This window comes from Mizuhopecten yessoensis, unplaced genomic scaffold, assembly GCF_002113885.1.
Source record: "Mizuhopecten yessoensis strain PY_sf001 unplaced genomic scaffold, ASM211388v2 scaffold7453, whole genome shotgun sequence".
In the NCBI taxonomy this organism is placed as follows: Eukaryota; Metazoa; Mollusca; class Bivalvia; order Pectinida; family Pectinidae; genus Mizuhopecten; species Mizuhopecten yessoensis.
This window is the reverse complement of record NW_018407055.1, coordinates 88,726-103,012: the sequence shown is the minus strand read 5'-3', so window position 1 is coordinate 103,012 and position 14,287 is coordinate 88,726. Positions and strand designations below refer to the sequence as shown.

General features: G+C 36.3%; 1 protein-coding gene across 1 annotated transcript in view; it reads right to left on the bottom strand.

The window, feature by feature from the left end:
- Positions 1–1,096: 1,096 nt before the first annotated feature.
- Positions 1,097–14,287, bottom strand: part of LOC110453561 (mucin-3A-like) — a 16,341-nt gene continuing 3,150 nt past the window's right edge. The window contains exons 2-10 of the mRNA XM_021502539.1: positions 13,718–13,963; positions 11,910–12,455; positions 11,263–11,561; positions 9,476–9,847; positions 8,489–8,888; positions 8,118–8,275; positions 7,658–7,807; positions 6,925–7,474; positions 1,097–3,433 (exon numbers count right to left, since the gene is read on the bottom strand). Coding sequence (XP_021358214.1) covers positions 3,156–3,433; positions 6,925–7,474; positions 7,658–7,807; positions 8,118–8,275; positions 8,489–8,888; positions 9,476–9,847; positions 11,263–11,561; positions 11,910–12,455; positions 13,718–13,963 — 2,999 coding nt within the window. The 3' untranslated portion in view covers positions 1,097–3,155. The remainder of the gene's footprint in view (positions 3,434–6,924; positions 7,475–7,657; positions 7,808–8,117; positions 8,276–8,488; positions 8,889–9,475; positions 9,848–11,262; positions 11,562–11,909; positions 12,456–13,717; positions 13,964–14,287) is intronic.

The following is a 14,287-nucleotide window of genomic DNA, read 5'->3' as shown; positions in this document are numbered from 1 at the left end:
ATATTGATTAACACAAAAACATACCAAACACGCACTTACTTTTTTAAAAGCATTAGCGTTGAGATATTACCCGAAGATTTTAATCACGTGAAAACAGCGTAATGCATTTTGTCATATTTATTTTTATTTTCCTGTCACAGTTGAAAAGAAATGAAATGAAAGGAATGTTCACAGTTTTTAATATGAAATTGTTAAATAGTGTTAGCTTATTTGTTCAAATATTAACAAAAGTATTATAGTGTATCTATTCTACAAGTTTTGTCTTCTGTTTGCTAGTGACATTTTGTATACGTTGAACACGGAAATATGTGTATGTAACTAGACGTATATATGTAATTATTATACTATGCTATGATATAGAATGTTTGCCTGTCATGCACTCTAACTATGTTATATATAAATGACCTCTTGTTACACTCATTTATGTGTGTCTGAGTGAAATACAAAATCTTGTAATTTTGAGAAAAGTATAAACATGCTGTTACAAACTGCGGTATTGTAGCAGGCGGCTTTTGTATGACTAATTGATGTCCTCTACACAACACTAACGACAAAGTTGATCTATTTCTCGGGGATTTACTGATTATCTACGTTTACAGCTGTTTTGTTAAAGTTGGTAAAGTTTGATCGGATATATCCTCCTATTAACACTTGGACCGTATTGATTACTCTTGCAGAGTATAGAAAATATGTCCTTGACAACCATTTCAAGGGTAAAGGCAAAATCGTAGGCTAAGCTCATCCCCTTCTTAAACTGTGCGCTCCGCCACCCAAATCTGTGCTTGTATTACATAATATGGATACTCCAGGTAAAAAGTATAGGAAATATACAGCTGACAAAATTGTCCAAGGATACGTTCAAATGCCAAACATTATATTGTAGTCACAGATACCTTTTTCTTGTTTCCTGCACGGTCATCAAATGATGTACTTAANATAACGGGTGATTAATAAGTGAATACTGCATGCCATCCATGTTCGACACTAAATCATGAGAAAGCGGTTTTGCCATAGCTGACGCAATAATACGGTAATGTCAGTCACGATTAACTTCAAAGAATACAAAGTACACAAGCCAAGATTGATTATTCAATTAAATATTTATTCTGGAATACAGAAATATGATACATGTTTACTTACATATTAATAACACACCATCTTTGTTAAACATCATGTTATTGTCCTTTACTTTACTCTCTGAAATAAACACCAACCTCTCAAAAGGAAATTAAAATACCTTCCAATTACTTACAATGTTTTTTAAAGACAAATTAAACCTATGTGACCGATTTTAGCTTCACCTTTTTTAAACTGCATGCATTTTATAACAGCGTTCCTGGAGGATAACCATTTATATATCGATTTCCTGTGTACCAATTAAATACTTAGTCATGGAATCTATCTATTCTAAAAATAAAGGGAAACATAAAACACAACTAAAGAAATTGTCCGAAGGATAGTTATCTGTGGAAATAACACTGTCGCACAATTAGTGTAAAACTTATATCATTTTTGAACTATGGTTTAACGTTAAATTGTTGTATAAGTTTCCGAGACATGTTAATATTATTACATGTTATTACCCACAACATCTTAAAATAAAAGGTGTAAGATACAATGTATCTTTCGTCGGAGAATAATATGATTAATTGAAACATTTACATTTATCATTATACATAGGATGATTTAAGTTTCTTAATACACTCTTGTACACAGGTGATATCAGTTCCATCGTCATTTGTTGTGACAAAAATGTAAACATATCACGTGACGCAATAGGTGTTTGATTATCTGATAATGAATCCCGATCTTAATCGCGAATTCACTAACAGATATATCTGTTCGGAATATATAACTGTTCTCCTTACAAATAGTTGCAAATTCCTAAAAAACATAAAACTACTTGATTAATTAAATGTCTAGATTATACGAACTATCGATTATATAGAAACACGTTTCTGGCTATACAGGTAAACAAAACAAGGAATATTAAGATACTTAATATAGTTATATATAACAATATTTAAAAGAGTCATGAGCGGTTCGTGTACTTGTCAACATACTTGATGGTCCTGTGATATGTCACGTGGTAAAATAGGCACGTGATGTCGTATATAGTACAACTTCAAAAATTAATATTATCGACGAAGGAATTTTTTTCTTGTTTTCTGACTTGGTTACATCAAAGCCATTTCGCACTCTAAACGTTTTGATGAATAAAATAAATGCTATATGCTCAGATGAAAACAAATTCATTTGCAACTTTATAGCACAGTTTAAAACGTGTTATGGCCGTTTACCAATTTCGGTAGCGTATTTGAGTAGACACGTGTTTGATCAACGTGTAGACATATACAAATGTTTAAATCTGTAAAAGAAAAGTAAAATTCCCATTGGACGTACTTTATCTGCGTTCATGTCTTCCTCTCTAAATCTACATACAGGTAGAACATTAATAATTACAAAGATTATGACATAATCAGAGGAAGCCAATACAGGTGCCTTACACCGATTATGTTACACTTTTTTGTATGAAGGGCGCAATGAGATGAAATGGTTCTGGAGTATCTAACTTAATCAATAATTTAAAATAATTAATAGTTGTAATAAATTTCCATGGACACCTTCCAGATCATCTATATGTTGTATCTTTTAAACATAAGCATTCCGATTTTCATGTAACATGTGTACGTAAGGTACATCTTCTAGCACATTATCTGAAGTAATTAACTTGGCCATCATGTTATAACATAGGTTTGTTACAGACATTTATGCGGTATCAACAGAACTCTCATCACAAATTATTGTTAAGTGGTTAAAAGGTTATATATACAAACAATTCAAATATTAAACTCTCCGAAAATACCGCTAAACTTTTAAAGATAGTATACAGAGATGCATACAAGCATAAGAAAATCATTAAATATTGTTTTGAATTCCGAGGATGTATGGCAGTCCCATTTTCAATTTTGGAATGCATCATGTTTGGAATACCTTAACATAATCAGCACATTTAATAGTGATCACAACTTTAATCTGGTGTAATAATTTAAGTTCACTGTACTTAATAAATTGAGAAAATTAAAACCTTTGATTCTTATCATTTTGCTAACCAATGTTGCAACGATTTTGGACATAGTACCCATACATGATAATTAATTGAACCTGTTCTGTTGTTTTCCTGTGTAAAATGTCCGAGAAGAATGTCCGTTATCACCGACGCCAAGGTATGCGAAATTCGATGGCGTTATCGTTGGGGTAACTGACCTCAAGACAGAATTGGTTTGTATGCGTGGTAGTTGCGTTTGATATGACTTCATATTGTTGGTAATCGAAAAAGGTGACGAGTAGGGATATTCGTTTCTTCCTTGTTGGTTTTCTGTCGTGTGAAAATTGTCAGCGACCATCGATGAATCCTTCCAGGTTAGTTGTTCTGTAGACAAAAAACAATATTTAATATTCAATTTAACATTATTAACCCATCACAATCTGCAACGATATACTTCAACTCATTTTTTTTCTTGTATTCATTATATATAGAATAGTTCATGTCGTTATTTTGTAAATATCCCTTTCTTCCTTTTTTTGTACAATTTATAAAATGTTGTCTCTACTCTCTACGAAATAAATAAACGAGCTGTGTTTATTGACCACTGCAAAACAGTCTTCAAGAAACACGAAAAAATGAAGATACAAGTAATTGGTATTTTAATGACAACGAGTGAACTGGTTTTAAAGAGAAGCATTTATCTAAAACATAAAAATTTGTTGTATAATATGCCATTTGTTGTAGCAAGAATACATAATAGTATATAAATATTCAGATGTTTTAGTACTCTAAGGTCATTATTCTTTTACCTATTTATACGATTAAATTGTACATTCCGATTGTATGTCAGTCAATTGTACAAACTTAGTTTAAAACGAAACGGATTAAGCAATGTTATTTGAATAACAGATCAGTGACATTTCAATAATTTTAAACTCTTCTAAAATTAGAGATAAGACATAATCATTCACAATTCGTCTTAGATCAGTAGTGTTAGGCCTTAAATGTAGTGGATGGAGATAAATACAGATATATTCTACAGCTCTGGCAGATTTCGATATTAAAAGCAGTGCGTTTATTGCGTGTGCTTGAATGATGACTCAGGTGAACAACTGCTGGCTGTACTAGGGAGCCTTAAAGAGTGAAACATGATAGGGTCGGAACAATTAACAAAATAAGTGTTTATCATGCTTCAGCTCATAATACCCTGATTAATCATATTACAGAAAAACTGAACCTTTATTATAGGGAAAGAAATACACGGAAATATCGACTATTCTCTGTGTAAAAGTAATGTTTTTAAATAGAATATGATCGTTTCGTTTGTTTTAATAACTATTTATTTATCAATCAAGAGTTCTAATCAACAACGTTAAAATGATTGCATCGCACCGTTTACTGTCCAACGCATCGTTATTATTTGCTAGTTAACTGCATCATTTGAAACAATAATGGTTTAGAGAACTGTTATGATAAAATATGTTGCTAAGTAGCTAAATCTATTTCAACGTTTACTTTTGTTAGCAAACCGGAAATTAAAAATACGATCTGTTGAAAAAGCATTGACAGTGGGACGACTGGTTCGCCCGTTGTCAGTATAATGTGACCGGTGGGGTGTCTAGTTGTGTTTTTTTCGGCAGTGTGTTTCAGTGAGGTAGCACTATAATATCGGCATCAGTTCCGCGCTATCACAATGTGACAAACACGAACATATCGCGGCCTCTTTAAAACACACACGCATACACTACATGCATGCATCTTGCACACAGGGGAGGCCGTCATTAAATTACCATAGCTGTTGATCGGACGTCAAACAAAACTAAACTGAACCAAACCAAGGATAACTGGGCAGACGGGTTTAACTTCTAATAAGTTGGACAAAATGTATGCATCATAAATAGAGTTTCAATTACATGTAATTAAGAAATCATCATCCAACAACTAACTTATTTTGAAATAATTCCCGTTGCTTATGATCGTACTATCAGACAAGATTAGTTAATGTCATGTTCAGACAAACCTAGGCGCACACATAAAATATAGAGTCGTTTTCATTGAATTAAAAATTCCTAGTATATACGGACAGTCTCTTTAATTACAAGAGGCCCATGGAGCCTGTATCGGTCACCTGGTTATTTAAGCAATCATGGCACAATATTTACATTTGTTCTGTAATGCCAATTTGTAACCATTTCAGACATGTAGGGTAAGAACTTGGAAGCGTTACTATGGAGATTTTATAGAACATTAGTTGGGTTGGAGATAACAAGTATGTGATCGCTGTTCATTTGTCGAATTGTCTATATAAACAATACCAAACTTTACCCCCTCCCCAAAGGCAAACGAGGGACCTGGGCACATGAAAATCACGAAGTATATAAACCACTCGAAGGTCTTTACAACTATAGGTGGTATTTGATACAAGCATTTCTAGAAGAGTTTCGAAATTCGCCTCCTTTTTCACCCCAAACCCAGCCCCCTAGAGGGTCAGGTTCAGAAAAAATTATACCAGCAGACCTACCTCCCCTAACAAGTATTTCTGTCAAATATGAGCAAACTCCGTTCAAAACATTTGAAGATATGGCATATTAAGTATATTTCCTATATAAACTATACTTGAGTTCACCCCCTTACCAGGGGCAAACGGGGGACCTGGTAGACATGAAAATCACAAATTATATAAACCACCCAAACGTTTTTACAGCTATGGGTAGTATTTGATCCTGGCATTTGTGTAACTAGAGAAGAGGATTTTTGAAATTTTCCCAAATTTCTCCCCTTTTTGGCCCCCAACGCAGCCCCCTAGGAAGTCAGATTCATACATTTTATACCAGCAAACCTCCCTTCCCTAACAAGTATTTCTGTGAAATATGAGTAAATTCCGTTCAAAACATTGGAAGATATGACCAATTATGTCTATTTCATATATAAACTATAATAAAGTTCACCCCCTCCTCAGGGGCAAACGGGGTCCCTGAGAGACATGAAAATCACAAATTGTATAAACCACCCAAAGACATTTACAGCTATGAGCAGTATTTGATTCTAGCATTTCTAGAACTGGAGGAGAAGATTTTTTTAAATTTCCCTAAATTCCCCCCTTTTCGGCCGCTAACTCAGTCCCCTAGGGGGGCAGGCTCACATGATTTATACCATTTCTCTCAAATATGAACAAATTATTTTCAAAACAATGGAAGATATGGCCCGTCATGCCTATTTCCTATATAAAATATACTAAATTTTACCCCCTCTTCAGGGGCAAACGGGGGCCCTGGGTGACATAAAAATCACAAATTTTATAAACCACTCAAATGCCTTTACAGCTATGGGTAGTATTTGATCCTAGCATTTTTATAACTAAAGAAGAAGATTTTTGCTCCTCCCCCCCTTTTCGGCCTCTAATTTAGTCCCCTAGCGGGTCAGGCTCATAAAAAATTACCTGCAGACCCCATCCCCCTAACAAGTATTTCTGTCAAATATGAACAACTTCCGATTAAAACAATGGAAGATATGACCTATTTTGTTTATTTGTCAAAAACCACCCAAAGGCCTTTACAGCTATGAGTAGTATTTGGTTTTAGCATTTCTGGAAATAGGGAAGATTTTTGATATTTTTTTTCTATTTTTCCCCTTTATTGGCCCCTAACTAAACCCCCTACGGGGCCACACCCTTATTTCATAAATCCATTGAGCCCCTTGTCCCTAGGATGCTCCATATTAAATTTACTTAAAATCGAATCAGTCTTTCAGGAGATAAAGGCTTTTAAAAGGAAAAATTGACGCCGGACGACGGACGCCGCGGTACGGCATAAGCTCACTTGCCCTTCGGGCAGGTGAGTTAATAAAACAACCATAATTAATATGTATTAACTTACCTCTTGCATCCTGATGTCGCAGTCTGTTGCATTTGATAATGAGAAAAATAACAACTATTCCCGCTAAAAGTACTGATGGAGTAGTGACAATTACAATCAGTGTAGGAAAGGACATCCCAGAATTCTTGTTACTTGATTTCGAAGAATCCACAGTTGTCGTAGTTAACAGTGTTGAAGTCGTAGTATCCGTCGTTGTTGACGAAGCAACCGATGTTGAAGTCGAAGTTTCCTCCGGCGTTGTCGTAGTAGTACCCGGTGATGTAGTCGTACTATCAACAGCTGTTGTAGTAACCGGTGGTGTAGCGGTAGTATCAACCGTCGTTGTCGTAGTAACCGGTGGGGTAGTGGTAGTTTCCACCGTTGTTGTCGTAGTAACCGGTGGTGTAGTGGTAGTATCCACCGTTGTTGTCGTAGTAACTAGTGTTGTAGTCGTAATGTCAACAGTTGTTGTAGTAACCGGTGTTGTAGTGGTAGTATCCACCGTCGTTGTCGTAGTAACCGGTGGTGTAGTGGTAGTATCCACCGTCGTTGTCGTAGTAACCGGTGTTGTAGTGGTAGTATCCACCGTTGTTGTCGTTGTAACTGGTGTTGTAGTCGTAATGTCAACAGCTGTTGTAGTAACCGGTGGTGAAGTGGTAGTATCCACCGTCGTTGTCGTAGTAGCCGGTGTTGTAGTCGTTATGTCAACAGTTGTTGTAGTAACCGGTGGTGTAGTGGTAGTATCAACCGTAGTTGTCGTAGTAACCGGTGTTGTTGTCGTAGTAACCGGTGTTGTAGTTGTTACATCCACCGCTGATGTCGTAGTTACCGCCGTTGTAGTTGTAGTATCCGGTGCTGTGGTTTTAGGTACCATTGATGTTGGAACAACTTTCGTTGTTGTGACCTGCAATACACAGTAAACACAAAGCATGACAACAGCTAAGGTGAAAACATGTGCTGAGGTAGGCAATAACAGAAAGCGAAAAGTTGGGCTGTCAAAAAAGAAATATATATATATATATGTATGCCTTTGTTTTGAAAACGTGTAAGCAAATGAATATGATTTTTCTCATTGCTCCATTAGCAAGCGATGTAGAACATCCCTGATTCTGCAAGGGCCCCACTTAAGATGGAATACATCACCCTTACTCTTTTACTGCGTCTGTAGGTAAGGCATGATAACAAGTTTAATTACAAAAGGTGAAAACACTTACTGATGAAACATCTATTTCATTCACACGAAGTTCCGGGGATTTCAGGTTTACGCCATTGAAATTAAAGTTGCCGGATTTCACTATTTCATAGATTGATTCCACGGTACTGTTGATATCGCCTGCTTGACTTCTCATCGCTAGTCTGACTACTATGCTCCCTACAAAGTAATAAAAACCGATATAGCGTAACACGGTATTTATACATCATCCTGTAGTATGATACACATCAAATATAACTTTGTGTTTGTTAACACTTCATTGTAATTACAGCAAGAAAGAAAAGTGTGCCTGGCATGAACAAATCCATGCTAGTCTCATTTCATTTTGAGTGCATCTATTCAAATTGATCAGTTAAATGTAATATTTATTACCTTCCTTAACTGATACGAGATACAACAGTACATCAGGATTTTGTTGTGCAAATATATTAGCGATCATGGCTCCGAAACTGGCCTCGTTATCCCCCACAATCTGCTGGTAATTTTCCTCAAACGTTACGGTTATATTGGTGACGATCGTTGTGTTGTCGTTGAGTAGGGCAAACTGCTTTTCATTAACTACCTGGACCTGGACATTGTCGTTAATATCATACTCTTCTGGGGAAGAAGTTACATGAAATGTCAAAAAGTATAAGCCAATCTGATCGAATGTCAATGAATCAAACACAGCTTCACCAGTGTCGGGATCAAATATCGCCTGGAGAGACCCTGACATGTTCCCCGTAGTATCCGACGCATTCACGAGACTGACTGTTGCTGTCCAATTATGGCCCTGGAATAAAGTACAAATAACATGTTATCAGGAAAAATTAGCCTACATTCCTTATGAATACAGGACGTTGACACAATTGCATACTGATACTTTTTTCGATGGATTTGAATATTTAAATTGCTGTATTTTGTATTTGTATGCTTTTAATAAAAAAAAAATCATTTTTAGCTCACCTGCCCGAAGAGCATCTTAATTTTGTATAAACGGTGGGTGTGGCCCCCCTGGGGGCAAAGGAGCGGGATCCAACAGGGAAAATAGTGGTAAAACCTTTAAAATCCTTCTTCTACCATAGGGATTACGGGATTTAATCCAAATTTAGCTTGTGAGGATCATTGGGCCAAGGGGACTTTATTTTGTATAAACCATGGGTGTGGCTCCCCTTGGGTCAGAGGGTCGGGGCCGAATAGGGGAAATAGAGGTAAAACCTTTAAAATCCTTATTCTACCGTAGGGATATTTTTTTTCCCTAATTTAGCCTTGAGCATCCTTGGGCAAAAATGACTCAATTTTGTATAAACAGTTAGTGTGGCCCCCTCTGGGGGCAGAAGGACAGGATATATTGTGGCTACTCAATCACTGAATATTTACCCTCCATGCTATGTCGCTGATTCGATGTCTTGTGGTGTTGTCTATCAAATTAATCCTCATTTCGGTAGCGTTGTTCATAACTAAGGGTTCTGTAGATATATTATTACTCAAAGCGACCTCTAACTTCGCAACAGAAAAGGTGTCTGATTGAGTAGATAAATGTTTTTCGTTAATTGGGTAAGTCTTATTAAAGTGAAGACAGAAGTCGTTCCCGTAATGGGATACGGTAAGGTCGGTGAAATTCGCCCATCCTCCAACCACATCTACGGTTGTAGTACCATGTAGTGTGGCAGATAGGTTAGCGCCGGATATCAGATATGCAGTCATCTGCCAAGGGTCGCCAATACTGCCCAACTTTGTCATCGGTTGATCCTGTAACAGATGATGTGTATACATAAAGCCTGTTTTCAATGCAGTAAATTATTATCGTTTATCTTAATGATAATTCCCCATATATAACAGTATCATTACTGACGATAGCAAGGTAGGGCGTAAGAAATGTACCTGCTGCCCCCTTTGCATGGTCGTAAGAAACTAAATTTGGGATCTTATCTTTTCTTTTTTTTTAAACAACTTCTTTCTAATGTCTCCCTTTACATTGCTTCACTTTTGGCCTTTAGTTGAGCGCTCGCCCCTGTGAGGAAGGCTTTGGGTTCTGCCCTGGCCGAGACATACCAGAGACTGTACAAATGGTAGTTTCTGATCCTGCTTAACACTCAGCAATTTTGGAGTGGGACGACTTGATCGCCCGTTGTCTGTATAATGTGACCGGTGGGGTGTCCTGTTGGGTGTTTTCGGCAGTGTGTTTTACTGGGCTAGCACTATAATATCGGCATCAGTTCCGCGCTATCACAATGTGACAAACACGAACATATCGCAGCCTCCCAACACACACACGCATACACTATACGCATGCATCTTTCACACAGGGGAAACCGTCCTTAAATGACTGTAGCTGTTGATAGGACGTTAAACAATGCTAAAATACCGACGCCACTGTTGTTGTGACGGTAGTGCTCGAATTTCCCGGATATTATGGTTATTTCAAAGTTATATATGTAGAATTTGATGTTCACTGGATTTCACGGAAACCGGTGAACATACTGCAATTATGGACTCCATGTGAGGACTTTTCTCTGATTTAAACAGGGATAGACCGAAACTGTCCACATTTGTTTTATTGTATGACAATTTTATAAAAAGATTAATCATTTCTCATGTCATAAACACATGGATGGCATGGACTATTTTAGAATCACAGATTGAAGAACTTTGAATACAAAATGATATATACAATTTCATATTCAATTCATGTGATATTTAATTTCAAGTAAATATTATTTGCACAATCGACAGCATCCATGACATAGATGAGAATTTGATGAAATAGTTCATTTGTAGTTGAATTTAGTAGTGTGATTTGTAACATATTCACGGTCTGTAACACTTTTCTATTTATAGAACGAGGTTAATAACATATCATTTGATTGTCTGTTAATTAATTGCTGGGAAATTACCTATGCCTATTTTTAGTAACGGTCTATAACACTTTTTATGTATAGGTCGAGGTTTGTAACACTTTTCCATTCATAGAACGAGGTCTGTAACAGATTTACAGATTCGTCACATGACATCGTTCCTCCATTCAGGACTGGAAATTAGCACCACTCATTTATGATTTTTTTTGACTAGGTTGTGAAGAGCTCTCAGCCAACCAAATTCTGTTTAAATATCAGTTATATAATAACTTAGTATATATACGCATTTATGAATTGAATGTTTGTTACCTGCTCATCATACACTTTCAGAGAGGGTTGTGTAGGAAATTGTACAGTTTCGTATGACGCAGACGGCTGTATGGTTATGTTCATACTCTTTGGTATTGTCAGTTTCCCATCGGAGTCTTCTATTATGTATTCCCCGTCTTCACGTACCTCAGGAAGCGGTTCACTCACAGCAATACTGCTTATAGTCACATTGAGTGCCTTACTTAAGTCCTTTCCTCCCTGCACCTCATTGATAAACTTTGATGATATGTTCAACAAGGATTCCGTTGTCAATGTTTCGTTTTCTGTAGCGTTCCCATCTTCAAATAGTAATGTGATAGTTAGCAATAATGTCGACTATATATTTCACCAGTTTAAAACGTAAATGTACATACTTTAGCGGTATACCTGTTTAAGCGTTTTTCGCACCATACTTATAGATTATGGTTGTGCTGATCTAGGTTTCACTGAATTGTTTTTTTCTGACAAATTTTGTGTAACGGATACATACCGGATCGATTTTTTTTTTTATAATTTAAATTTATGAGATTTAAAATATCATATATTGTATAAATATTTAAACAGATATACAAAAATGTTAAACAAAACAAAAAATATTAAATAATGAAGAAATGATTACAAATCATGTAAACCCCAATGATCAATACCTGTTTTTGGGGGATCACTGATTTCAAATTGAATCTCCATATCCTCAGCTACATCTCTTCGTCGTCTTCTTCTTCTTCCAGACTCCCTCACAACATTAACTACCCTGATTTTCTCCGGCGGTACATCGAAAAACAAAGCTAAATTATGTATTAATGCTTCCCCGTAGAACTCCTCTGCTGTCAATGCTGGTATTTGAAATGAGACGATAAACGACGGATTTGTTACTATTTTGACTGGACTGCTGCCTCTAACTAAAACATACAAAATATTTGAGTCCCTGTCGAAGAAATTAGTTCCGGTGACATCACTGGAGTCTGTAGCCGGAACGAATTCACCTGGATATGAAGGCGGATCGACTACATATTTACCATTAACCATTCTAGCGTTCTTTGCTAGAACTAGTTCGTCATTCACATACACATCTCGACGGTTGGATTGAGAGTACCATATACCTAAGGTAACGACCTGGTTATCGTTGGAGTTCAATAGGAAGAATCGCAACGTCTGTGGGCTTGTAGTTGTAAAATGAAGTAGGTAATGCTTCCCTGTTAAACAGACATTTGACTTTTAATTAAATTATAAAAATATTCTACATTCTTGCATAAGTTAAAAGATGGCCTATAGTATACACTGAAAAAGAAATTCACATTATCACATTATTTACTTTTTGCAATATGATCACTTCATGTAAATATATTCAAAAATCAATCAGCGTCACCGTCTCAAGTATCAGAAACTATAAAGTACAGGATAAGACAGAGTAATGAAGTGATTATCTAAGATAACTAAATTTCTAAGAATAACAATACATTGCTACAACTAAGCTTCAGAAGTGAAGTTTTTCTTTCTCCGCAAAATGTTATATTTAATAGGCGATAGGACTTTGTTCATAAGCGCAACATCAACAATTGCCGTATATCCTACCCTAATAGTCCCTGCATGTATGGCGTAAGATTTGTACCTGCTGCCCCAATTGTATGATCGTAAAAGGCGACTTAATTTGGGATCTTATGTTTTCTTCTTTATAATATCTCCCTTTACAATGCCTCACTTTTGGCCTTTGGTTGAGCGTTCGCCCCTGTGAGAAAAGCTTTGAGTTCTGTTCCCTGGCCGATACATACCAGATCTGTACAAATTGTGTCATCGTGCACTCAGGGGAGGCCGCCCTTAAATGACCATAGCTGTTGATAGGATGTTAAACAATACTAAACCCAACCAAATCCTCCCTTAATAATGAAGGGAGAAATACTCAATTTTTTTCAAATTTCTTCAGGTTGTACGATTTATCTTAACATTTTGATTACAATATCAAGAGAATGTAGAACCGAACAGTGAAGGTAAATAATATATATCTACAGATGGTTTGGTAATACTCTAATGCTTGCAAATAATAGAACATTGTTTCACGTAAAGTAGAAAATTAACCTTTGTTATACTTGTCCCGCACCGGTTGGACTAGGTGTATACTGGTAACATTGTACCGAGGCGTATGACAGAAGACATCGTGTTGCTGAATGTTTAAATACTGCATGAATAGCTAGGTAAAAACAATCAGATATTTTGTTGTGCCAAATAAGTATTCCAACCATGCCATATATGGAATTGTACATACAAATGCAGTAGCATGAATATATACACTGTGTATTTCTATGACAAATTATTCACTTTGTTGATATGTTGGAGTATTGATCACTCTCTGGTGAGAAACGCTTTATTAAATGTTTCGTTTTCATAGAATCATATTGACTCTACGTTTTAATGTATGTACACTTCTACAATACTCAATAAATGATGTAACCATACTCACCTGTAGCTACAATAGCCATGAACGTAGAAAGCCGTTTACGACAGTTGCCTATCCTACAGCCACTGTGGTCCTGGGGTCCATTTATTAGGTCCAGATACCCGTCACAGAGAACAGCGACAGGTGACAGCCGCCGGGTCTCCGTGTCCGCGTCAAGGCTCTCTATTATCAGCATTTTGTAGTCGAGGTCGTGACACTCGTACGCTTGCCAAGCCGCTCGGTAAATACACTGATCAGTTCGTATTATTCCTTTAATATAATTAATTTTTATCACATAACTATAATTTAAAAAAAACAATTGTACTTTCTCAATCGGTCTTAGTTGTGACTGAATCAGTAATTACCTAATGACCATTGGCATTAATTTCATTTTCATAGACAGGTTAGGGTGTTGATATTAAAATATAACAAGAGGCCCGCCCAGAGGGCCTGTATCGCTCACCTGAATATATGTTTAAAAATATTGGTATGAAGTAAAGATATAGCACTTCATGGTAGGTGCTGTAAGTACATATAAAATTTCAGAAAGATCCATCAAGTACTTGAGATATAGCAAGAACAAACTTCAAACAG